This window comes from Excalfactoria chinensis, chromosome 2, assembly GCF_039878825.1.
Source record: "Excalfactoria chinensis isolate bCotChi1 chromosome 2, bCotChi1.hap2, whole genome shotgun sequence".
NCBI classification, from domain to species: Eukaryota; Metazoa; Chordata; class Aves; order Galliformes; family Phasianidae; genus Excalfactoria; species Excalfactoria chinensis.
Window position 1 is genome coordinate 133,487,764 of NC_092826.1, and position 25,679 is coordinate 133,513,442.

Consider the following 25,679-nt stretch of genomic DNA (forward strand, 5'->3'; position numbering starts at 1 on the left):
TTACCTGAGTGCTTAAGCAATTTGCCAGGTCTGTGTGTTTTTTTCTTCTCAGCTGGAAAGAGAATTCATCATCAGGACAGGGTGTTGCTTTTGATACAGTTCCATTTTATTTACAAAGGAAGTACAAAGTTTTATTTCTTTGAACAGAAATAAACAGAGGCGGAATCAAGTAACAGGTAATAAATTCTTTTTTCCCAAACCTCATCCACCAAGTGTTTTGCCCCCAACCTTTCTTACAGCTTTTCTTCTACCAGGATCACAGTGCTAGTTTGTCGGCTGTGCCGGCAGTTTCTTTATTCCTTTTACATGTTTTTGCATCTTATCTTGATTAATCATCTTGCCTTTATTAATGCCTCTCTCTCTCTGCATTAAGCATATCAGTTTCTGGAAAAACTCATGGGTCCATATGCTTCATGTTTCATTTGTTTTTGATGATAACTTCTGTAATTTCACTTATCAAGCTCCTTAAAAGAGTTTGCTTGTTTCTTGCATTTATCTCGAATGGAAGGTGATGATTTTGTCCAGCAGCTTCAGTGAGATTTCACTCAGCTCTTTCACGTAGCACTATTAAAATTCAACATCTCTTTGAACATAATTCAAAAGAAAGAGGATGTAGAACATTTCTGATCTATAACAAGTTTTCGCAGCAGGAGTTCCATGTAGTGAATAATTCTGGAGGCATAAAATTTTATTATTTTCCGTATGTGCTGGGTTATAATTCCATGAAGTATTTGACATGAAGTACATGCCTTAACTTTTAAGGTATTCTAAGACCAGGGATAATATGCAATAAACTGTCCTAGGAGTTTGGATATTTCAAGCTAACTGAAAAAAAAAAAAAAAAAAAAAAAAAAAGTGCTTAATTACACCAGTTCTATAAATTGCATGTCTGCTGAAGTTCATTGCCTCCAAAAGGAGATTTCTGTAGGAGACCATTATCTTTTCTATTCTGGAAAACACAGTCTTATTCTCCTTTTAGAATTGTTTGTATCCCACATTGTGCTTCGCTGTGTCTCCTTTTTGGGGAGAAGGGCACTTCTTTTTAATTCTATTTTACTGTAGTAGGTGAAATAGAGAGAGGGAGAAGGCAGTCCCTGCCCAACGGTCTACTGTATGCCTCTTTGTTTCCTTGGAAAGTCAAATCAGATACGATACTTATTTACATAAGTATTTACATCAGTATTTGTTGTCTTTTTGTGATTTCCTATATCTATGACCATATCCATGGCCAACATAATCAGCAAAGTATATGAACACCATATAACTCTGGGAAAGGAAAAGAGAAATATGACTTCCCTAATTTTGCAGAGAAGCAATAAAGTTAAAAGCACTTACAACAGTAAGCCATGAGACTGAATAAAGTCAACACTTGTTGTCTAGCCCAGGAAATTCCCAGTCTTTTACCTGAAAAGGTGCGTAGCTCAGGCTAGATAGTTCACCCAGAGCCTTATCCCTAGAGATCAGGCAATGACGGTATCACACATGAACAACTCTGGGTCTGTCACAGAACCAGGACAGAATGCAGGTGTTGACCGTATCAGGTTAATATTTTTTAAGGAATAAATAAGAACATTTGCCAACATGTTCTGAATCAAACCCATGCTTTTCATTACTGTATCTTTCCTCTACTATTTGCTAATGCGTGATATATTCTTGAAATTGAGACTATACTTCACATTTCTTTTTAAAGACAAGTACCTACTACTGGCTGGAACAGAGGTTTATGCTGCTGTGATTGGGGCATACAGCTGCTCCTTTGATTATTTTCTTACTGCATGACTATTAAATGTAAGGTGCAAAAAGAGTCCCAAGACCAAAGCCCTGATTTGAGCCTATGGAGTTCAGATGCAATTTGCTTTTCATTGCCCCCAGTCTGTATTTCTTAATCTAAAATTACTTTTATAGTAACAGTCTCTATCTATATATACTATATACTCTTGTATATTGTCAGACGGTTCAAAATTTGACAGTCATTTTCCTCACAGATCATACCAGCACATTCAGAACACAGTCTTTGAATTGTCTGTTGGTTGTTTCCCATGCAAAAAGGATTAGTCATCAGGATCTCCAAGGGAAAATCCCTATGGACAGAAGTCCATGTGTCTGTAGCTTAATGAGTCTCCTTGCAAAATCCATCTTTCAGGCCCGTGGGTTGAGTAAGCACAGCTACAGCAGACCCTCTCCTGATCTAATTGCTGGTTTACATGCCCCCAGTTCAGCATGCACTTTGAGTGCTGAAATTAATTTTGTTCTTCTGTTCAGAATGTGTTGCTTTCAAGCTGTTTTGGCTCCAAAGTTTTATTTTCCTTGCCTGGGAAGGGACTTTCTGCATGTCTAATCAGTTTTCACCTTCAGAAAGAAGAGCAGATGAAAAGACAGAGTAATTCAATGTGTAAAATATGCATGTTTTAATTTAATAAAAGAAAAACAGCAAGGGAGAGAGAGGCACAGAACAGTAGCCCCTAGAGCTCTAGTAACTTATCAAGCAACGTGAAATAAAATACAGCATTAGGAATTCCATAAGCGTTCGGTACAGGAGTGTGTGCTTACCACGCTCACTTCTAATTACAGCTCAGGTCAGAGGAGGCACCTAGAAGTGGTCCTTTTATAAATTCTGTCCCCTTTAATTTTTATATTCCGTCTCTCAAATGCTGAAGTGAAAAGTTAATTTCTGGCAGTTTTGGTGGGACTGTCCCTATTTAGAGTGGTTTTGTCAGCACTGCAATAATAAAGGAAGTACTTAAATAATTTACTCATAAGGCTTGAGTTATCAGTCTCCCATGAAGAAGAAGAGTAGTTCATGTTTCTTGGGTACAGCAGAAGTTACTGCAACACACACAGCCATCTTGAGTTTGCCCTCCTCAATGGTTTCCAAAGAATTGTTGCTGCGACAGCATGGATATAGTGCATGTGTTGTATGGAGCAGTTTGCATTCACTTCATGTTTTAAAACTGCAGTTTTTAATTAAACACAGATGATAACTGATAGCTAGTTGTTAAAACTACAGACCTACTGAGCTGTTTGGTACACCTATGGATTTGTAAATGGATGCACTGATTTTGTCAGATTTGACCCTTGTTCATATCCAAAGGATATCACTGACAACCAAAACATTTCGCAAAACATTTGATTTTGAGTGGCACCCAACCAAAATTCCAAGTGCCCCAAAATATTTTTGCAGTTAAAAGCCCCCTCCCTTTTCTCTCAAATCCATTTTAAAAAATGGGCGTTGGTTTTAAAATATTCCATAAAATATTGTTTTCCAGCTCCTTCTATTCAACATATTTCCTGTTTCTAGTGGAGAACCTGAAAGAAATCACAGTGGAGATGTGCATTGGATGTATATTCTATTCATCTAAGGTTTAATACCTTACTTTGTTGTTGTTTTAGGAATTGTTTTTATCCATGTTAATTTTTGATCATTGTTAAAAATTATTTGGCTTTTGTTTGTTTGCTTGCTTGTCCAAACAGCTGCAGTTTCCAACTATTCAGGGAGCTGAGTCTGATTCTGAAGATCTCTTTCAAAATGCTGCTGTTGTGGTTAAAATGTAATTTTTAATTAACAGATTGGATTTAGTTGATCATCCCAGTTATTTTCTACTTTTGAATCATCATATTGTAGAGCCTTTTTCACTAGTCCCAGTCAAAAGAACGGTGTCTGAATGCACCAAATATCTTGTCATTTCCCCATCACTAAAATAAAGAAGAAAATGGCTAAAAAGAGGATTTGGATTGGATCTATCACTGTAAATTGAAGCTTCAAAGTGATTAAGTTTCTTAAAAAAAATAAATAAGAAGATGAATTCATAATTCATATTAGTCATCTAATTTACAAGCCAGTAAAGAGCACGGTTTTAAAATATACTTACTAGCTTCCAAAAGCTGGTGTTTTATTAATTTATGGTTGTAGCAGTGATTCTCCTATTTGTGGCTTCTTTGAAAAAGCAGTTCTGTCCTCCTTTGCAAGTAATTTACACTAAACTTAATTCCTCCCAATGCAGAAGTCCTTTTTGTGAGACTGGCACACTAGATAGCCACAGCATGTGGTCTCTACACATGGTAGGTTTCATCAACAGGGAATCCCGCAGATGTCAAACGCACTCACTGCTCATCTTTGGGCTGCAGGATTCAGCCTTTAATTTGCAATAAATGGAAAGGGATGCCATTTTTCTTGTCTGAGAAATGCTTTGAGAATGATACGTACAGCAGAACCTCGTTAGAGATACTTAACATAGCATGTAGACCTAAGGTAGTCAAGTCACACAGAATTATTCGGTCTTTCATTTTCAGTGAAATGTTTGTGTTAAAACTCTGTGGTGAGCTCCTCTACATAACTCAGACTTTATCTCTCCTGTTTGGAAGTCTCTATTCATTTCTTCTCCTCCAAGTATTACTGTAAATTATAAACATGAAACTACCTGTGCAAAGTGATCTAGCATTTGGTTTTATATGGTTCTTTGCCTAACAGTAGTTAACACTTAGAGTCTAAGACCTAATTTTGTGAGGCTCCGCACAGATACCTAAAAAGAAAAGCTTCTGCTCTGAGAACCCTACGTTCTCTTTATTCTGATATTGCATGCAATGGCTTCCTGTATGTTATGCAATCATACAAAGTTCAGAACGACATAAATTATTGTGAATTTGCAGTGGAACGTCCTTCCTTCTCTGGATCCAGTTGAAATGTTCATTTGGTAACCAAAGGCGCTTCCCAGAGCTTGTGGAGCACTGTATAGCCTGAGGCTATGCTACCTGCCCATCATGGCAGAGGCAGTCACTGGGGCCACTTTCTAGTACATGGCCATATCCACACTCTCTAAAACACAGCTGAGTTCTGGGTGGTGGGAGCTGTTTCTGAATCCATTTGAAAAGTTACAGATGGGACTGTATGAAACTCTGTGAACTGCCTTTTACTCATCCCTCTTCTGCTTCATTTGGAAAGCAATCCAGGTAATAGCCTAATGGTCTAATATTTAAGTTATTAAGGAGAAAAAAAAGAGCAGTGGTGCTCAAGTCACAGTCTGTGAGTCTTGCTGAATATCCCATCTCAATGGTAAGCAAAGGAGATGCACTGACAATTGCTTGAAACAGGCATGTTGCCAATAGATTGTGTTACCTTCTTGATTTAGTAGATTTGACTTTGACATTTTCTCTCTATGACCAAAATGAAATATTATACTCCAGAGTAACTTTCAAATTGTTTGTTTAAATTAACTTTCATTTGGATTTATGCTTAATGAAATCTTCGGAGATGCAGACAGCCCCTGTCTAATGAAATGCTGTGTCTTTGAACCAATGAACGCGGCTGCCAAACTGTAAGGATTCCTCTCTAAACGAGTGGGCTTTTATAATGTTACACTTGGGTGGCACAAGCAGAGTGCTCGATGATTAGTTTATGGTCTAGATCATTGTATTTTTATTACACTCATAAAAACTGTGTTTCTCCTCATTTTCGTAATGGCTTCAATGAGCTTCTATACCTTCTAGAGGCACATTAAATCGTTATGTGATGAAAGTACTGATTTAGTGGGGCTAGTTTTAAAGTAAGATACATGTTTTGAATTCTGATCGTAATCTGATTGCTGACTCAAAAAAAAGGTGAAACTACGACAGAATGAATGAAATCTGTATCATTTTCCTTACATGCAGAGAAAGTTGCCAGCTGTGGCCCAAAAGGAAAGCAGAGACAAGATATAAATGCTGAATCCACATCAGTCTATAAAATAAGTTATCCATCGGTTTAAAGTATTTTGCTCTTCTTTCAGCGCTGTCAGTTTTTAGCAGGAGGGTAGATGGAGGGTGGGTAGATGGATTATGGATATTTTGTTTTTTAAAATCTCTTCATGGGGGAGAAAAAGAGAATTAAGATTATTTTTATTCCTTGTATTCAACTGCAATCTTTTTTTCCTTTGCTTCTGTCCAAAACTACAAATAAGCCCATTTTGTGCAAAGCCTACATCAATTTTTATAAATAATTCTAAGCTGTTTTTAAAAGTTGTTTCTATTATGTTACAAAATGGGGGAAAAAAATAAGCAAGAAAAAATGTTATTTGTTTCTATATATTCAAGCTGTTCTTAAAAGAGAAGACAACATCATTATCCATGAATGGGAAACCTTTTTATTTGATATGTAATTAAAAAAATAATAATCCTTGAATTGAATGTATCATCTCATCCTTGCTCAGTTTAGACAAAGGCCTTTTTTGTTTACAAAATTTACATGTCAATACAGTCGCTTATAAATATTTCTGTGAAATAAACATAACCCCTCACAAAAAGAGACGTTTACTCTTCATTCAGTAATTTCATATGCGAGCAAAAAGACAATGAAAGTTGTATGCAAATATAACATCAATGTACAGCATAATAATAACAGTTTTTAGTGATTATGCTGCTTGGTATTAATTCATAGGAGCCTTTTTGTTCAGCCATGGGCTGTGTTTGGAACAGAGATGCATCAGACCAGAGCATCTCGTTCTGCTGTTGGTGTGAGGCAACCGCAAATCCTTCGGATGAGATTCCTGTGCTCTGCTCTATGGCCAGTCTGAATTATTCAGAGCTCATGCTGATGGGGAAATACAGCTCCCCTTCGTTCATGCTGTACCTGTGCTCTGAGGGGGCACCGTCTGCGGCATGGGTTGGACTTCCCTCGGATTGCCAGGATTACAAAAAAAAAAAAGAAGAAATATAAGAAGGGAAGGGTTAGGAAAAGAGAAAGTGAAAGAAAAAGATAGAAAAAAAGAAACAAAAGAAGAAGGAAGGAGGGAGCAGAAAGAAACTGAAACATAAAGGAAGGAAGAAGAAAATATTGCACATTGCAATAACTCTTTTCTAATTGTGTGAAAGGATGAATTCTCCATCTGAAGTGTTCCTGGAAGAAGAGATTTGGTCAGTTTATTTCTTCCCCTTGCCCTTTACTTATTTCCCTATTATTGTTGAGATGCAACTTTTATGCCACTTTCAGCAATGTGGCAGTTCTGTAGCTTCGGCTGTGTGAGAAATTGAAAGGAATCAGGGATGAGGACACACACGGGTTTCAGCAAATACGACTTCTTTAGCAGGTCAGAGCGCTGCTAATGGCATATCTGTGCTCCTTGGGTATTCAGTTTCAAACACCAAGGAGCTGCGTGTTTTGCAAGCATTGTTCAGTGCTTCCTTTGTGGATCTCAAAGTTTGGTAGAAAAGCATTTGAACACAGTACCAGGAACAAGGAGAGGTTTTTACAGAAGACGTGAATTGAAATCACTGGAAATTCTTTAATATTTCATGGATGCCTGCAAAATATGGTGCCAGTTTATTCAGGGATTTGAAAGCAGCTGCAGAGTAAAAGTGTCTAATGAAAATGAAATAAATTTCCTGTGAATGGAATAAATTTTGATTGTGTGTCTGAGTGCAGTAATTATACATGTCACGCAGTAATTAGGCAGTCACAGTGTGGCTATGGTGTCTTTCTTTGTCTGCAGATGGTCTGGGAGAACGGCTGTGTCGTTATTGTCATGCTGACACCCCTCACGGAAAGCGGAGTCAAGCAGTGCTACCACTACTGGCCCGACGAAGGGTCAAACCTCTACCACATCTACGAGGTACCGAAACAAAGCACTGGGTGTAAGCAGGGCGAGAAGAGCATGGCTTCATTTCATACAGGGAAAAATGCTGTTTCACCTGATCTATCCTGTACATCTTAAGTAGCCTCATTGTGTCTTCAAGTAGTCGTAGATTGGCCTAAAATTTGGGTGGTTTTAATTGCCTTGTGGCTTGCACCTCATAACATCGTGAACTGAGTGTTACAGGGAAACAAGGGCAGTGATTTCATCTTTAAAACAGTCTTGCAAGTGGTTGATATACAGAAGTGTATGTTTATATTTTATAGGACTATTAGTAATTTTAGAACTGGTGAACAGTGCCTTAGGAAAGCCATATGTATATGTTTGTAGAAAAGCTTCCATATAGCTTTTGTAATTAATGCCATCTATTTTTACCATTTGCCTCAGTCACAACAATAAATACACGTTTTTGTTTTCTGCTATACATTGCTAACCCAAAATACTGTGTCATCAGTTTTGTTGAAGTGTAGCCTTGACAATGGCTGTCATGTTTTTCCAGCTGTCTCACAGAGCAGAGAGAGAAAATAACACCATAATGCCAAATACAAATAGGAAAATATCGAGAACTATTGCTATTTAAACTAAAGTGAAAAAGCTTCCTTTCTGAAAAGACCAACCTTGAAAATAATTTCCATTTTTATGCCTATTTTTCTACATAGCTGAAAATTCAACTTCTGATTTCTCACATGGATTCCACTGTGAGATTTCTAAGACCACTCTGGATGGGCCAAGCAATGCATGGTGGGCATTTCTGTGTGCACAGCATCTGGAAGTCTGGTTTGTTTTTAGGCAGTGCCTTTTGCATTCGTACAATGACAGGTTTCAATTTCATCTTTTTTCTATTGGCATTAAAACTATCAGCACTTTTTTTAATGTTTCCAATGAGATAGCAGAGGCAGCTAACCCCTTCCTGACACCACGGATTGCTAGAGAAAGTTATTTTCACAGCAACGCTCAAGTTGATAATAAAATTTCATGCATTTCCTTCATCCAAGACATCTTACACCTGCAATTCTGAAGTTGTGGCTTGCAACTGGAATTCCTGATCTCCATTTGTTCTCTGGGGTGCAGGTAAACCTTGTCTCTGAGCACATCTGGTGTGAGGATTTCCTGGTGAGGAGCTTCTACCTGAAGAACCTGCAGACAAATGAGACCCGCACGGTGACACAGTTCCATTTCCTCAGCTGGAATGATCAGAGAGTTCCTGCTTCCACAAGGTCGCTGCTGGATTTCCGCAGGTAAAGCGCAAAGTATGGAAGTTTATTTAAGGCAATTCAAATCTGAGGAACTAAACTTAAACTAGCTGTAATTCTAATAATTCTCTTTTGGAAGGGCGTCCTAAGCCTGTGATGCTGCAATGATAAACTAACATAAAAATCTGCAATAGATTGATTTTTGCTATTGCCTCACAAATAGATACACTCAGTTCCCATTTAGAGATTGCTGTCTTCTTCCCTTTGTACAGCTCTTCAGTGCTTCTGTACTTTGTTTTCCAAGTATTTAGACGTCTGGAACTTGCAGGCCTTCTGTGTGGCTTTCCTCTGATCCTTATTGCAGGCATCTCACAAATAGAGTGCATTGTATGAGCACACTTAAAGAGAAAATCACGCTGGAGTCACATGGCAATAATGGTATTGCCATGGTAGTGTTTGCTTCTGAGGCCTCTAGACTTTATTTGGTTGAAGAAAAGGGGAAATTAGAGAAAGCAGATGAAAATGTTGACAAAGCATGTCCTCTAGGATTTTAAAGAAAGTCAGTGTGGCTTTAAAATACAAACAGACAAAGGCAAAAACTGTGAAAGCTTGTCACCTTCCTTTGTGTCTGCTGGGTCTGTCTAAATTTTAATTTGAAAATTAAAGCTGTGCATGATAAATATTGGAAAGAAATAATCTTCACTTGATTGCAAACCATGCCCAGCACACCATGCGTAGGCGTTAGCGTGTACCCACTAATCCACTGCAGTGCGCTCATGACTAATGAAAAGAATCTCCAGGAGGTTTCAAGAGTTGGTTCTCAATCCACGAGCAGCCTCTGGGATCTCCCATTTTCTTCTTTGCACTACAGTATTATCCACAACCCCACAAAGTGATTATACAGGGCTCAGGGCCCAAAAGGTCCAATCTTTTTTTCTTTCAATCAGTGCTTGGAGCTCTGATGTAGAGATATGCATCTGTGGTGATAAGCTGGCTTATGTCCAAGCAGGATCTGGTTGCACAGTTGCCTGCTGGCATAATTTTACCCTTAAAAATGTAGGGCCAAATGCCACCATTTGTCCACCAGCAGTCTTATATTGCAATCATTCTCAAGGCAGAGCCACCTCACTCATTGCAAGTCAAGTGACGGAGTGCAGCAGTCACTGAGAGCTGGGGCTAGGTAAGAACATAAGGACATGCTCCAGTCATGGAGGAGCACAGGAATGAAGCACAGCCACAGGATGGAGTTGAAACTGTAACTGAATTTTTTCCGAAGTTCCCTCTTCTGGATTCAAATACAGATTTTAATGTGATTTTTGTTGATTTTCCTTTGCTTATGGTATTGTAGAAGTTGCCTGCAGTGAAAATACTAAATGGGTTTCGCTAAGCTGTGCAAGGCTGCAGCACTGGTTCAACACAGTGCCTGATTCTGCTTTTTAAAGTTGGTGGGAAATTTGGTATCACTTGATCGGCTTGTACAGCCTGTACATCTGAAGCTTGGAGCCCCTCAGCTCCCATTTGAGTCAATAAGACTTGAGGTCCATTTGTGAACTGCAAGATTAGGTGTCACAGCTTGCATCTCCAAGCAAGTGCTGCTTGGAGATACTGAGTAAGAGTTAAACGGCCGTGTTGAAGACATGTTGAGCAATGCCTTGAAAAAGCAAAACTGTAACTGGATGAGAGGAGTAGCTGAGCTTCTATCCTTTCCATTTAAAGCAAGTATGGGAATGAACCTGTTAAGATTTAATTGAATTCTGAGTGTTCATTTAATATGTATTCGCAGTCCAGCATAGGGTACTGTAATCATTTGCTACGTGCAGATTTTGTACAATGAACTCATAATACTGAATGCATAGTAAAATTCCTTCTGAAAAGGAATTTTGGCATGCACAGTGGCTGGTCTATGAATCTCAGTTTTCTTGGTCATCCGATGTTGCTGGTTTTTAAGGACAAAAAAGGGAATGCATTTGGCATTCATTTATACAATACATGTTTGCACCTGAAGCTTCCTATTTAAAGTACAAGCGCTGCTGGATTACAACAGCTGAGTCATAAAGCCCCCAGAATAAATGTCTGACAGCACTGCCATACTCACAGTAAGGTGGTGCTAGGAAGGGGCTGCTCTCATTTCCTTTAATCTATGTTTCTATGTGCATTCAGTGTGTTTGTATATATATATGGATATGTGTGTATATTTATATATTCACATACATATATGAAATTAAGCATATACATAACCAACCCTCTATTTTTTATAATTCATCACCAAGAAAAATTGGATTCCCAAAATTACCTTGCCCAGAGTCTGTGGAAATATGGACCTTACAATCTTTATTCAAGTGAATTTTGCAAGTCTCTTTGAAAACTGAAAGCTTACATTTCTCTTGCTATGTATAAGTGTTTTAGAATCCAGCAGACACATTAAACCTTGAGGAATAATCTGTCATACTTTCATAACGCAGGTATAAATTGCCAAAAAGAGATTATTTTACATATCTCAAAAATCTGTACAAAAGACAGTCCCTGAGAGGTGAGGCTACTGCAGAAACTGCTGGTCAGTTTTAAATGCTTCTGGAGTCCTAATTTCATTTTGAACAATAGACCAATCATTATTGCTCTGGACTAGCTTGTTAGTCATGCACTGATATGTGTAATTAAATATTTCTTGAGCCCAGAGGGAGCACATTTACACTATAAAGAGGGACTGCTAAGCTAAAAGATAATTAGCATCACATGTGAGGGCTTTGCTTAAACTATATATCTATTATGCTATCACTTCTTGCTGTGTGCAATGGCATTTACTAACACTGCTCACTTTAAAAATGGACAAATTCTTATTTTGCCAGCTAATTAGCGGTTGCCAGTGTCATTTTTGTGATGTTGCAGCTAGTAATATGAGCCCAGTTGCATAGTCACAAAAGTGATCATTGGAAACTGTGACTCTGCTGCAGGGACAATGTGGGAAACCCCTTTTCTGAGCCTCTAACGACCTCTGACCTTTGCTTGCTGATGGTTTGCATGATGATTTCTTTTTCACTCAATGAGCCAAGGGTTGGTTTGTATTACTAATCATTCTTTCTAAGTTAATTCTTCCTGTATATGTATATATATATATAATATATATTTTCTTCAACATTCAAGAACTTTGCTTACTGATGAATTTTCAGCTCAGTCTCATTAGCCAGAACTAAGAATGAAGTGAGATGTTGCCGCAGTTCTAAATATTTTCTTACACTATACACAGTCAGAGCTATGAACCACCTGGATTGAAACCCTTTGTTTTAATGCGTTTTCTGAAATGTGTGACAATGAAAATGTTTGAAACCCTTCAATAAAACTGATAAACATAAGGTGTCTTTCCCTAATGCGCGTCTCTGATTGTCTGATTTCCTGATAGGTTTAGTTCAGTTTGTCATTGAAAGTATATTAGGATTGTGGTAGGTGGCTAGTCACAACATGCAAGTGTCATATTAGCAGTGCCAAGGAACAAAGGAACCACACAAGCAGAACAAGAAATGGTAAATACCCCTCTAGTTATTAGCCTTTATGTAATCTACTAAATGCAGAAACTACTCCTTACTGGTGCACATGATGGGGGGAGGATAACCAGCTGCTGTGGGGAATGCAGACTCATTTTATCAGATGATGTTAGAGACATTTCAAAAATAGTTTACTGTGCAATGTGAAAAATTAGAATGAGACTTTTGTGTTGTACGTAGGTTGCTCCAAAATTAATGTCTCTTAATTATTTCCATGGAAAGTGCAACAGATGCAAACAGCACAGTAACACTACTTGATAGAGCAAATTGTCAGCTGGAAAACACTGTTTTTCAACATAGTCGCCACCATTTCACCAGTGATGAACAAGAGCGCCTGCATGCCATGCTTGTAAAAATCTGCATGGCCGTCTGGAACATGGCTTGTCTTTCATGTTGCTGTCACTACTGCTAAAATGCACCACCCACCGCCTCAGTGTGCTGACATCCACTGTTTGATCTCCATAAATGTTCAGCAAGCATCAATGAATGTCAATGGGTACAGTATTTTCCGCATGGAGGAATTCACACCTTTGCTTTATATTGCACTTCCATGTCATACAGCATTATGTCAGGCTGCCCCCCTGCTTCCATCCATTGCACAGCAACAAAATTGAATGGTTTTTTGGTGGGAATGTTCAGCCTCTACCACCACACCACCAACATCCACCTCTGCTGTCAAAGGCCAACATAATAAAACAGGTGGCATTACTTTTGGAGCAGCCCTTCTATCCTTGTATCCTCAGATAGGACCATCGAGAATCAAGTGACTCATTCATGCTAAAACCTTACTGCAGCTTAAGTTGTTGAAAGCAGAGAAGCGTTTCACTTGATAGTGCCTGTGTATGTCTGTGTTCATGGACATATATAGGTCCTATATCATTTCCAAGTTCAGGTGCTTCTTGGTGGCTTGCCACTTATTTCAATAGAAAGTTTTTCTATGGCACCAATTACTTGCATACAAGGAATATAAAAACAGATAGAATGCAAGTATGAAATTACATAAAAGAAGAGAAAGGATTGTGAAAAATCCTGAATTCTAACGTTTAAACAGAATTATTACAAGAACTTAATATCACATTTGGTTAGAATCTTAAATGGTAAAAAGCGGAATGTGAAGTTCCAGCTTCTTGCACCGTCATCAGCATCTCCATAGCCTGCTTGGATTTAGTTCCAGGTATCCAGACTCCTTGTCAGATTTAGAAGCTTAGGCATCTTCAGGCTGTACTGTAAGCGGCGTTATATGCATGCTTTCACAGCACAGATGATAGTGAATAGATGAAAAGCCAAGAAAGAACTAAATGATTCAGGAGGTTAGCTATGTTTTAAAATTCATAGTAACATCGTAGCAGTTTGCCAGATTCCAGCAACTCACTTCTTCAGTTCAGCAGTTAGGATCTGCTGCAACACTTGCACTAAGCTGGCTGCCATCAGGGTGGTTGGGCATCCCTCAAAAGCTGCCCTGTGATGTGGCTTTATAGGAGACCTTCCAGCTCTATTAAGCTCAGTCATCTCAACAAGGAAAGTGAAAGGTTTTGATTTCCTGGGGAAGTATTTAACTGTTTAATCCTTTATTCAGCTTGCCTTCTTAACATATGTGTGCATATTTGATGGGCTTTAGATGTGTAACATACTTTATATGCAAAATATGTTCTGGAGCAGAAGAAAAGATTTGGGATTTTGGTTTTTGTAAGACAATTTAAATAGATCTAAGCCAATGTTGCAAACTCTATTCTTAGACTAGGTTCCTTTGTTGAATTTACATGGCTGTACATTTATTGTTTCCCTTCAGATATATTCTCTCACCATTGAGAATCTTCAGCTAGAATGCTGGGGAAGGCAATCATTCAAATATTAAATGTTTCAGACCTTTGCACTAGACCCAAAGCAGTACACCTTAGGGATTGTTTGACTTATTTTTAGAATAAATGGAATACATGTTATATTTTTGTCAGAAGTTTTTCAGAAGGTTGACTGTTTGCTGTTTTGGAAAGAATTGGTTTTACAAAACAGCATGCATTGTATGCATTATATAATCACCATTTTTAAGTTTGATGCCCCTCAGTCTTTCTTTGAGTAAGTTCACGAACTCAAAGTTGGCTTTAAAATTAAAACATCTCATGATGATCTTTTTGGAGCTAACGTCTGAGACATTGGAGAAAGGAGATCATTTCATTTGCGTAGCCAAGAGGGGATGTTATCTGGGACCTCTGCAACAGTCAAGCAGAAGCAAACTTTAAACAAGATGACGTATGTAACAACTGCTTGTTATGTCAGGAGATTATGGATTAGACAGTTTCTTTAAGGGCTGTAATAATTGCTTTCTCATATTGCTTGTTTTTGATATGTGGCTGAAGAAGCAGTGTGTAATATGCTTAATTAATTTTTTGTGTCTGTTTTATTTCAGGAAAGTAAACAAGTGCTACAGGGGTCGCTCTTGTCCAGTAGTTGTTCATTGCAGGCAAGTACGATTTCTAACATAGCCTCACAGAGATTTCTATGAGCAAGAAGTTAATACAGATGTAAGCAAAACAAGCAGATGAAAGCTTTAGATGAATCACTAAACCAGATAGTAGGGCAGGCTGAAGGTATTAAGTATAAATCATCTGGTTCTTATAGCTAAATAATGCTTAGGGCTTGTTTTCATAATAAAATTGTTGTTACCTGTGATTTTGTGGATGTTATGTCTTGAACTAACACTGTATAGACACCTTTTCAAATACAAATAATTCTTCAGTTTCTTCAATCATGTCTTTCAAAAGAACTGTTTTTCCACGTGTTCCCTCCTGATTTAGTCATCTTTGTTTTATTCAATCTCAGTAAAGTATTTTTCTTCTTCTCCTTCTTTTAGTGGTCATGGTAAAGAGAGGGGAGCGTTAGGGAGTGGAATCCAACCCACAGATTGAGTAAACCTTTCTCTTTGGGCCTGACACTCATAGATGCAAACGAATCCTATTGGGCAGGTCAAAGGAAAACTTTGCCATAGGAATGTTAATGTTTGGTTTTGGGGATTCTAAATTAGAAGAAGAATGTTGTACTTATTTATTTCAGATAGTCTCGTGGACAAGAAAGACAGAAAAAAGTAGCCTTGCTGAGAGGCAGGTTGTTTGACATGTGGCATTCCACTGTATGTGGGAGGGAAGAGGGGGAGCATGTGTGCTGCTGGTGGCTCAGCAGCTGCCTTTACTAGATGCCAGGAGGCCTTCTGCAGATGAGAGCAGCCTGGAGCAGGCTCCTTTGCATTGCCTCTAGGAAGCCTGAGAAAAGAAATATTTGATGCCAAATGAAGAGCCTTTTAAGTTTCCTACACCTCCTTTCTTATAATGGATGAAAATGTCTACTGTTCATTCAGTGGCTTTTTTTATTGGACTCAATCACCATTTTGTCTCTTGCTATTCAACTTAACTAATAAGATTGTGTCTTTGTTTCCTTCACAGACATAGGAAAGAAATATATTACCATTACCTCTTTCTAAGTGATCTAGGAACAGGAAGAGAAAAAAAAAAAAAAGTCTGTCTACGCAGACTTAGCAAAAATTAAGTTTCACAGCCTGTCTATAAACAGAACGTAATAACAAGCTTCACACTGTTCTATTATTTTTCCTTTCACTTATACTCGTACACAAATTAAGCTATCAATAAAAATAATGGCTTAATTAATAAATCTGCATACAGTCTTATTGGTCACACATGCACCTCTGAAAAAAATTTGGAGGAGGAAGGAAAAAAAGCTTTTACTTAAAGTCTTAATTATGTTTGCTAACAATGTCTCTAACAGAGCATCATGCTGGCAATTACACATTGGTGTCTGAAAGGGACACAAGCTGCATTCACATTAGCATTTCCCATCCCAAGGCTTGGTCTCACATCTCTGAGGAATGACTTTGGGTACCAAAAGTTAAAGGTGTTTCTCAGGAATTACCTGATAATTTTTCTTCTGGTCATCGCAACTAAGGAAGAGTTAAAACAAAGAATGAAAAGACAGATCTCTTGTGGCTTACACTGAAGAAAGACTGCAGTCCATCATTAATCAAATATTTCAGTTCATAGGCAGCTCTCTGCACATGTTCCCACTGACCACAGCATTCGAAGGTAATCCACATTTGGGGACAATTCTAGATAATGCTTAGGTTAGGCTTATTCTGTGGTTCTTGAACTCATATGCAGGTGACTGTAAGCATGTTGTATCTATACTTATGAGCAGAAATGCCATCCAGTTTTAGGGTTACTGACTTCTCCACTTTTGTTTAGGATGTTTTTATTGCATAAATGCAAGTTGGTTTAAAAAACAAAACAAAACAAAGCTCCGTTATCAATGAAAGCTAACCTTCCCCAAACAGCTAGTGTTAATTCAGGGTGAGCTTTCTCTCTCCTCAGTACCCTACATTTACCCTCATTCAATCTTCTGCCTCCCGTGTAAGACTGTAACATAATGGCAGCTACCTTTATGTTGAGATGCACATTGATAGGCTTTATTTTTTCTTTTTCCCTTTCTGTTGGCAGTGATGGTGCAGGAAGAAGTGGAACCTACATTCTAATTGACATGGTTCTCAATAAAATGGCTAAAGGTGAGAATCAAAAGGCTTGTTACTTCCTCTGTACTGAAAGATGTGCTTGTGTTGCCATGGCAACGTGGGGAGCAATATTCACAGAAAACCTGAGAATAAATTAGAGGCAAATTGTACATTTTCCTGAATATTCTTAAGTTTTTATTTTCATAATGATTTCAAACAACAAACCGAAATGCAAATGCTTTTTGAATGAACAGATGTTCTTGAGCTGTTGAAAACTATTTGAATTTTTTAACTTTTCATTATTGGAAATAGTTATTACAGTTTTTGGAAGAAGGTGTTTTGTGGCTGAACAGTTCTTGCTTAACGGTTATGTGAGCTAGGTGCTGGGATGCCTCGTAACATTTGCTCACACTGCTGTCACCTATCCAGCCCTGATGGTCCAGCACAGTTCCTTTTCTTTGTGCAGCTCGCCATTATCACTGTATTGCCTTGAAGAGCTGTTAACCAGAAAAGTTACCTTGTGCACAGATTTGTCTTCTAGGAGGAAAAATGCTACAGTGGCCAATGCAAGGGACTGAAAATAAGTTACCTAATTCACAGTTCTGTCACTATCTGTTCAATGCTGGAAAACTTGCTTTAATTATGAACTAGGAAATCATATGTCCTATCATAAATGTATACTATTCTTTGTAAAAAGCAAAGCCTATAGATCCTCTAGAGATTGGGGTAATTATCTTATTGATTGCTAAATGGTTTGCATTTAGTGGGAAGTGCTTGAGATACCCTGAAAAAATCTCTGTCTGATAGAACGAAACAACAGTTTTAATACAGATATTGTTTTTAAAAGGAGGGAAGATAAAAGTGGGCAAGTAAACATGGCATACTACTCAACTTGACTTATCATGCCCCTTCCCCATGCTTTTGACTGTGTTTCTATCACACTGTCATAGAACTGCATTTCAGGAGGAAGAGTAGCCTGTGAGGAAGAAAATAAATTAAAAAGATTGTCATTTGCCTTTCTTAATTCCTATGCTGAGTTCATAAGCTGCCTTGATCTGTTATTAAGCACAACGTGTTTGTATTTATAGAAAAAGGATTACTGTAATAACATAAATTAATTTATTTGGAGAAGTGGTATTTAGTCCTTTGACTTCTAATTATTTTACAGTTGTTGTTGAAAATCTTCTAACATAGTCCTATTTTTAGATGTGGTTTAAAAATACACTCCATGTTTTGCAGTCATTTATTGCATCCACATATCACAGTCCTGTGGGACATATTGATGTGATGCCCCCTCAGAAAGAAGACCTTACCATTTTTTTTCTCTCTGTATTCTGACTGTTAATGTTCCTGGTCACACATGGACATAAAGGGGCACGTTTTGTGCCTGTGAGCATAATGTGGAACTCAGTCCTGATGTTAAAAGAAGTTGTGTGCCTGTTTTCTTCTTAGCCATGCCCTGAAGATTTTCCAGTGGGATGAGATCAGTTTTTCATGCTCACTGGAAAATAGGTTTTCCCTCTGTGAGGAAATATGGAGATATTTGCAGCGCTTGTTCCATTCCACGTGACAGCCTAGTCGCTGAAAGCAGGAGCAATGGTATGAAGTAAAATTAATATACACCTTTGTTAGGTATTTGTTCAGCTCACTTCAGTCATCAGAAACATGAAGCTGTGATGAAAACTAGATTTAAAACATATGCATAAGAAAGTAAATGAGAAGTATTTTCTAGCTCCGGGCTTTCAGCCACTTAAGGGAGGGTTGACTTTGTTGTAAAAGCACTGAAGAATGCCATTTATTGACTCCATTGTACCATGTAATGTCAAATTCCATTTTAAGTGCGGGCTTAGTGTTTCACAATACGAGACAAGTCATGTGAAACTGGCCAGAGAAAGGCGTCATAGGGCTTTTTGGAGATCGGTCACCCCCATTTTGTTCTTGACCTGCTCCCCTCTGCCAATGGGGGTGTGCAGCACGAAATCCCCTGACCTGGTGCTTTGGCTGGGGTTTAAATGAAAGATCAAAGGGCAGAGCGAGCATCTCAGCCCTGCTGAGGTGGGCCTTTCCCAGGCTGTCACACTGTGCGGCCACCAAAGGTTTTGTTCGGGAGGGAACCGCGGCCCAGCCTGTGCGGCCGGGGCCCTCTTTGTCTGGCCTGAGAAGCTGGAGGCCCAGGTTGAGGATCCAATGTTCATCAAATGATCAAAGGCCTGAAGCCCTGGACATGAAATCTTTCTTTCCATTTCCTTTTCTTAGAGAATGAATTGCACGAGTGGCAAAGAATGCCGTTTCCAAAGCTTTTATGTAGAGTGCGAGGGCTAACTTCAGAGTCCTTCAGTGCTAAACATAAAAATGTAAGTGCACTTTCAATCTGGGCCCAGCTGCAGGGCCAGCATCTAGTAACATTTCTTTCAAAAAGGCTTTTAAGGATTAAGGCCTTCAGTCTTTCAAAAAAAAAAAAAAAAAAAAAAAAAAGGACTTTTAAGAATAAACTTAGAATAATTTGAGTTTCTTGTTCCACTGTCTGGTTTATTAGAAAGTAGACAATAATGCATTTTTAAATCAAAGTAAATAGGGGAGTACTTAGTTTCGGCAGTGGGAAAGTAGAAAGCAATCAAAAAACGCCTTGGCTCTTTAGTGGGGTTTTTAATGGGGTAGATGGAGAAAAGGAGCTCCTTTTTCATGTAATGATTTACTTCCCCACATTCTCTTAGACAGTTAACTGTAAATGCCTTTGTTATTAACAATTTTTTCCCCTACTGCTCATTGAATTAGTGCTAATACTTAGTCTATTAAGCAAGTTATAAATTGGTATCTCCTCCTATCTTGCCTGTTGCTGTGCCTTATGTTATTTTACACACTGAAAAACACCAGCAAGCGAAACGCTCCTAAAGCAGAAACAGGATTCTGTGCTCAACATCTGCCGCACCAGGCTGGCAGCTGCAGCTCCATTGAGAAAGCAAGAGTGAAATTAAACATGAAAATTAAAATAATAATAATTTAAAAAAATAAATAAATAAGGCACCTTATTTTCATGCACAGGAGAAGTGGAAAGGGGGCAATGTCCCCTCCGAGGCCTTGCAGCCCCCAGGCCAAGGCCGGGTCTCAGCTGCCTGCCAGCCCACAGGCCTCCCCCAGCAGCGCGGCAGCACGGAGGATTTCCTGTTGGGTCAAGGTTTTAATGAATTTCGCTATTCTGTCTGCAGTAAATATAATGGCTGCATCTGTGCATTCACTCCAAGGAGCCACATTAAATAATCTTATTAGGAACTGGAACAGCGAGAGAACAACGATGTCTATTCAGCACTGTCATTGCTGTGTCGTGTCAGTGGAAAGTTTTAAATGCAAGGATGTACTCCTGCTTAGTTGTTCCAGCAACCCAGTGCTTCTGTATATCATATACCGTATTACCATAATTATTTTTATTGCAATATTCATGAGCAGAGAAGTTACAAGGCCCTAGTCCTATCCCCATCAAAGTAATAACAAAAACTGTGTGGTGTGGAGCCTGGCCTTACAGTAGTGTGCTATCTTTACATTAATATGAAAATTGTTAGAAGAGTTACCAAAGACACTTCTGATCTCCCTGACGGGTTAGGGCAAATTGTAGTTTTGAGTGAGAAGTTTGTAAGTGATGTATTTCAGCTCCTTGGGTGCTTTCATGATTCAAATAAGTACAGAAAATGATAATCAGTTGTTTTTGTAGATAACGGTACTTGCTGGATTTTTGACAGACTGTTTTTCTGAGGATGATTTCTGCTAGGAATTTTAATGTTCTTTATGTATTTACAGGTTTTATCTTTTGTTGCTAAAGAGGATGAACTGTTTTAGGTGAATCTACTTGGTATTCCTTCCTCACCCTAAACTCAAAGTAACTCTGAGCTGATGAGTATGGGTTGTTGTTTTTTTATCTACAGCAAATTTGGGAATTTTCTAATTTCTTGTCCTTCCTGCAGTCATATTTTAGTAGCTAGAAGTCTGATATATTTCAAGTCATTTTTTCTAAGTGTTTGTGGTATGTGAAATAAAAGAATAACATTATGGATATTCCTGCTTTCATTTTTCTGAACTGGGATGCTTGGATAGTGTTGATAAACGTTTGATTTTTAGATATTAATCCAGCTGGCAGCTGTTTAGGGTTTGCTGACCATCCGTTTTCTTCTGTTTGAACTAGCTGGAACGAGATGAGTCAAAGGGAAAGTGAATATGAATTTTCAACTCCTTTTAAAGTATTGATTTCAGAATTCTAAAACCCAGCAAAAAGATTTGATGTAATGAAGGCAAACCCACGTTTCTTCTCTCCCATTCAAAAGCTTGGACTGCAATTGATGAGCACATGCACTCTGGCCTGAGCTGACTGCAGAGGTTATATCCCGAAGTCCTTTCCTTTCCCCCATCACACTATTGTCTGAGGGTCTTGTGAGTCAGCTCCTGAGCAGGTGCAGTTTCTACAATGACATTTTAAGACAAAACAAAAGATTCCTAGAGCCACCTTCTGACTCATCACGATCAAATGATTTTGGTTAGTTAGAATGCTTGTTGAAGTTTTGCTTATCTAATGTGTGGATTCAGAGATCATAGTGAAGTCATGGAGTTGATTACACTCTGAAGGGATGAAAGAAAATTATTGCCCATATTCATGTTGAAGTGGATTCAGTCTGCTCATTTTTCAGTCCTTATGCAAATCCAGAGAATACTCTAGTCTTCAGTTGTACAGATTAAAGTCCAGAGCACTCTATTTCTGACATGTTCTTGGTGAATGAGAGGGTATTTCTTCAGCCCAGAATCCACTTTCTCACATGAAAATAAAGCTTCAAATACCACAGGTGGAACGCTGGTTGAGTGAATATATAGTATGTTGCTTTCTGAAAAAACAGTATTTAATGTTAAGAGAGAAAGGAGTGGGATTAGAAATAGTTGGAATTCTTGAGAAAAAAAAAAAAAATCATAGCAGGAAAAAAGATCAGAAATTTAGAATGCAATTATTTTCATGTCATATATCTGAATCTGTTACATCACTGTTTTTTGACATTTGTGTGAGATAGATGATTATCACTAGGAAAAAATACAGGCTGCCAAAGCCAAAAAAATTAGTTTTTTCTTTGTGTGATATTGAGCTATCCACAAGACTGCTTCAGTTCTTAGCAGCAGTTTTAACTGTGGAAATCTGAAACGTGACTATTTCAATTTCTAAAGGAAGTTCTTAGTGTCCTTGTAAACATATCATATGTTATAAGGTCTGTTTTTCAAATGAGCTGCATTTATGTATTGTAACTTTTATGTAATGAGTTACCCTGGAAACACAATTAGGCAAATAGTGCTCATTCTTGCAGCCTTTCCCAGCAGATAATTAATCACAATGAGAGCTGGGCCCCCAGCTACATGCAGAAGTGTATGGGGAATGTATAGGGTGTTTTTTTATGGTCCAGCCTGTGATGCTTAGGAAACTCTCACTATTTAGGCAAAAAAAAAAAAAAAATAACTGTTTAGAACAGTCGTTTTTGTTTTCTTTAGCAAAATATGTTTTAATGCATAAAGTTTTGAAATCTTGACATATTCTTGTCACCACGCTCATCAAGTAGTAAAATAAATAATATAAAGATCCATTAAAAACCTAGCATGCTCTACAGATTCTTACTAAAATGAATGAGTGACCATGGAGAAGGTATAGTTGGTTGTTTCCCTGCATGTGCTGTGGGGTCTGTGTTTTTACATGATTTCCTACATGAATATGGAGATTTAAAAGCAAAAAGCAAAAAATAAAAAAATAAAAAGGAAATTATTGATGTAATTTCTTTGTTTTCTTTTCAATAGTTTAGTGGTCAGGGATTACTCTGAAAGAAAGATATGTATTTTGTACTTACTTTTTGTTCTTGGGATTTTGATGGAAAAGAACTGGGAGTAGGAAATGGTGGTAGAAAGCAAACCTAATTATTCAGGGTTTGGGGAAAAGGAATTGTGAAGAAAGACTGATCAGACATGGGCTATTCCCTGGGAAAGAGAGCACGAAGGGGGGTCCCCATAGAGCGTCAGAAGACCCTGAAAGGAATGTATTGATGTCTGTAAGCAGCTTGAGATAGTGACTAATTTGAAAACAAGAGGTCATTGACTGAAACTAAGGAGGAGACAAGCAGATAAGGAATTTGGGTGGCATTTTTTTTTTTTGCTCAATGGGTAGGTTAGAGTATGGAAAAGTGGAAAAGCTGGTCATAGAAGTACAGTTCTGTTGGTTCAAGAAGCAGCTGGGCAAATGTTTGGAAAGGGACATTTACATCCAGAGTGAATAACTAGTTTTTTTGTAGTTAATCTCATGCAGAAGTCCATAGACAATTTGAAGAGAAGTATTTAATTGAATGGTGGTGGTCTGGTTTTAAAGGGTACAATATGTGTTAGTGAACTTCTACTGCTGTACCAGTTTAGTCAGTTTTAAGGATAAACTCATGAAGGAGGAATCCATAATAGTTGAATCTTTTATTCAACTCAATCCGTGTACTGTCTTGTGAAAGCATTACCACCTACGTGCAATATAAAATCAAAGTAATGTAAAACATAGCTCTTCCAATTTAATAGATTCAAGTGGGTGAGCTGCTTCTGAGTCCTGGGTAGAGTAAATTCACATTTTCCAAAGGGGAGTCCAAGCCTTCATAGGGCAAACTGAGGCACATCTTCAGAAATAAGATTTTCTTGGTAAGCATCTTAACTTTGTTCACATTTCTTTCATCACATGGAGATGAACTGCTTTTTGGGTTGTTAGCTGGCGTTTTATAGAAGAGGTGTAGAAAGAAAGAAGCAGATTGTGTAGAACTCCATAGGAGCTGACACTATAAGCAGGCAGTAGCAGCGCATCCACCATCCTTGTTGAATCATCATTACCCTTTGTGTACATGTGTGAGCATGCATGTGTAAGTTAAATTTAAGTGCATGCCCTAGTGTTTTCTGGAGTCATCATGGGTGATGATGGGATGTATTACCCGTTTGGAGTATAGATTTTGAACTTCAATTTCTCACATATAGTAATTTAGGCATATTACTCTGGAGAAAATTATATGTAACAAAGAAGCTATGTATGTTGAGAACTGTGCTATAGTACTGTCTTATGTACGGTGGAAGTGGGGAAGGCCTGGGCCTCACATTAGTAGCCATTTGAGCCTGGTCTACATGTTTTTTCTTCATTGGCAAAGGATATTACCTTAAAATATTACCTTAAAATGTCAGTAGTGAGTCTCTATTGCTGCAAATGAGTGAAAGATCAGCAGAATTGTTTTCCTGTAGCATTTCCTAGCTGTTCCTTCTTTAGTATTACCTTTGAGTTGCATTGTACTAAAGCCACATCAGTTGCTCTTATAGGCCCAGGTAACGTGCAAGTGCAGTTTTCAAGTATTAATATAAAACATGTGAACAGTATCACATTATGTATGTATATTCCGTGTTTGTGTGTGTGTGTATAAGGCTGACACAATATTTTTCATCTCTTTACCTTCATTAAAGTAATTGAAGTCCTTTGCCATTTCCATTCAGGTTTCAAAAGCAGGGTGTGAGGGAAGGAGAAGGCAGCAGCCACAAGACACACATGTCAAACATCATTAGATTTAACAGATTCCAGCGTTCATGAGCCTGAAACCACAGTGCAAAAACTCATCCATTTTCAACTCAGAATTGTTACAGATAACGGTAGCAGTATAAAGCATCTAGCATTAAGCATCTCACCTAACCTAGTTGTTTAGAACTCTTTAGTTACCAGTAGAGAATGATTAGCATCTCTGGAGAGTAATTCTCAGGTGAATGAATTGCCCACCAGGGTCTTCCCACACTCTCCTGGCTGTTTGAAGAGGAGATGGCGAACTCCTGCTCGAACTTCAAGGATGGCTGGAGTAGATAAGATGAGGCTGAGCCTCTGAGACTCAGCTAGTTAGTAAATACTACCGGCCATTAAAACTAATGGTCAGTGAAGAAGTGGCATTACACTCCCCCTAGTTATGACCCTCTCTTCCTTAATCAGATTGAATTTGCCCCTCATATGGTGTGATTAAATGTTTCACAGCAACATTAAGCACTCAATGGTGCAGACCCTGGCTGGAGCAGCTATGCAAGCCGTCCTTTAGTGACTGTCAGTGGGAAGCTGAAGGCATCTAGGGCTTTGGGGGACAATGCAGATCTATGGTGTATCCGCGCTACGTCCAGCTGGCGTGGGCACTAGAAACAGCATAGCTGTAAGAGTGTAATAGTGCTGACGAGTGCTGATTTACATTACAAACTTCCCAGAGAGCCCACTCCTATTTCTTTCTGTACCCTGTACCATGCTGGCATTAGGTTCCTGACAGACCTGGTTCTGGGCACTGTCTGCCCTTCTTCTGGAGATGTCTGTTCCTTGGGTCTCCACAGTTCCCTGTCTGCCTCCTTGCTGAGACAAAGCTGAGCTCTGAAAAGGTTTGGAAAATGTTGTGCTCAACCCAAGAGAGCCCATTTCTGAGAGTACTCACGTGGGGTGAGAGGAAAGGCAGCGTGAAGCGGCTGTGCACGGGGTTGGTTGAAGCATCTCCTGTTGGTGTGAGTCATGCAGTCATCACCCAAACATGAAAAATGCTTGTATTCTTCCAAAATGCAGACCTGCTGTGATGAGACAGCTGATTGTCTGTGCCGACACTGTGTTTTTGCCCTTATTTTTTTTCTCACTTGTATTCTTACTAGTTCATAACGTTAGGCGTGAGTCTTCCGACTGAGCGACTCTGAGGCTAAGAGCTGCCAATCAGCAGCCTCTTGCAAATATTAATTGGGTCTTTTTCAGCTTCTAGCAACATCGGTGAAAAGAATGGCATTGGGGACCCTTCCTTCAAGG

General features: G+C 38.6%; 1 protein-coding gene across 2 annotated transcripts in view; it reads left to right on the top strand.

Annotated features, from left to right (window-relative positions):
- PTPRN2 (protein tyrosine phosphatase receptor type N2) overlaps positions 1–25,679 on the top strand; it is a 620,737-nt gene that overhangs the window by 580,015 nt on the left and 15,043 nt on the right. For both annotated transcript variants that reach the window (XM_072328503.1, XM_072328501.1), the window contains exons 18-21: positions 7,461–7,580; positions 8,673–8,839; positions 14,738–14,791; positions 16,833–16,897. In XM_072328503.1, the coding sequence (XP_072184604.1) occupies positions 7,461–7,580; positions 8,673–8,839; positions 14,738–14,791; positions 16,833–16,897 (406 nt within the window). The remainder of the gene's footprint in view (positions 1–7,460; positions 7,581–8,672; positions 8,840–14,737; positions 14,792–16,832; positions 16,898–25,679) is intronic.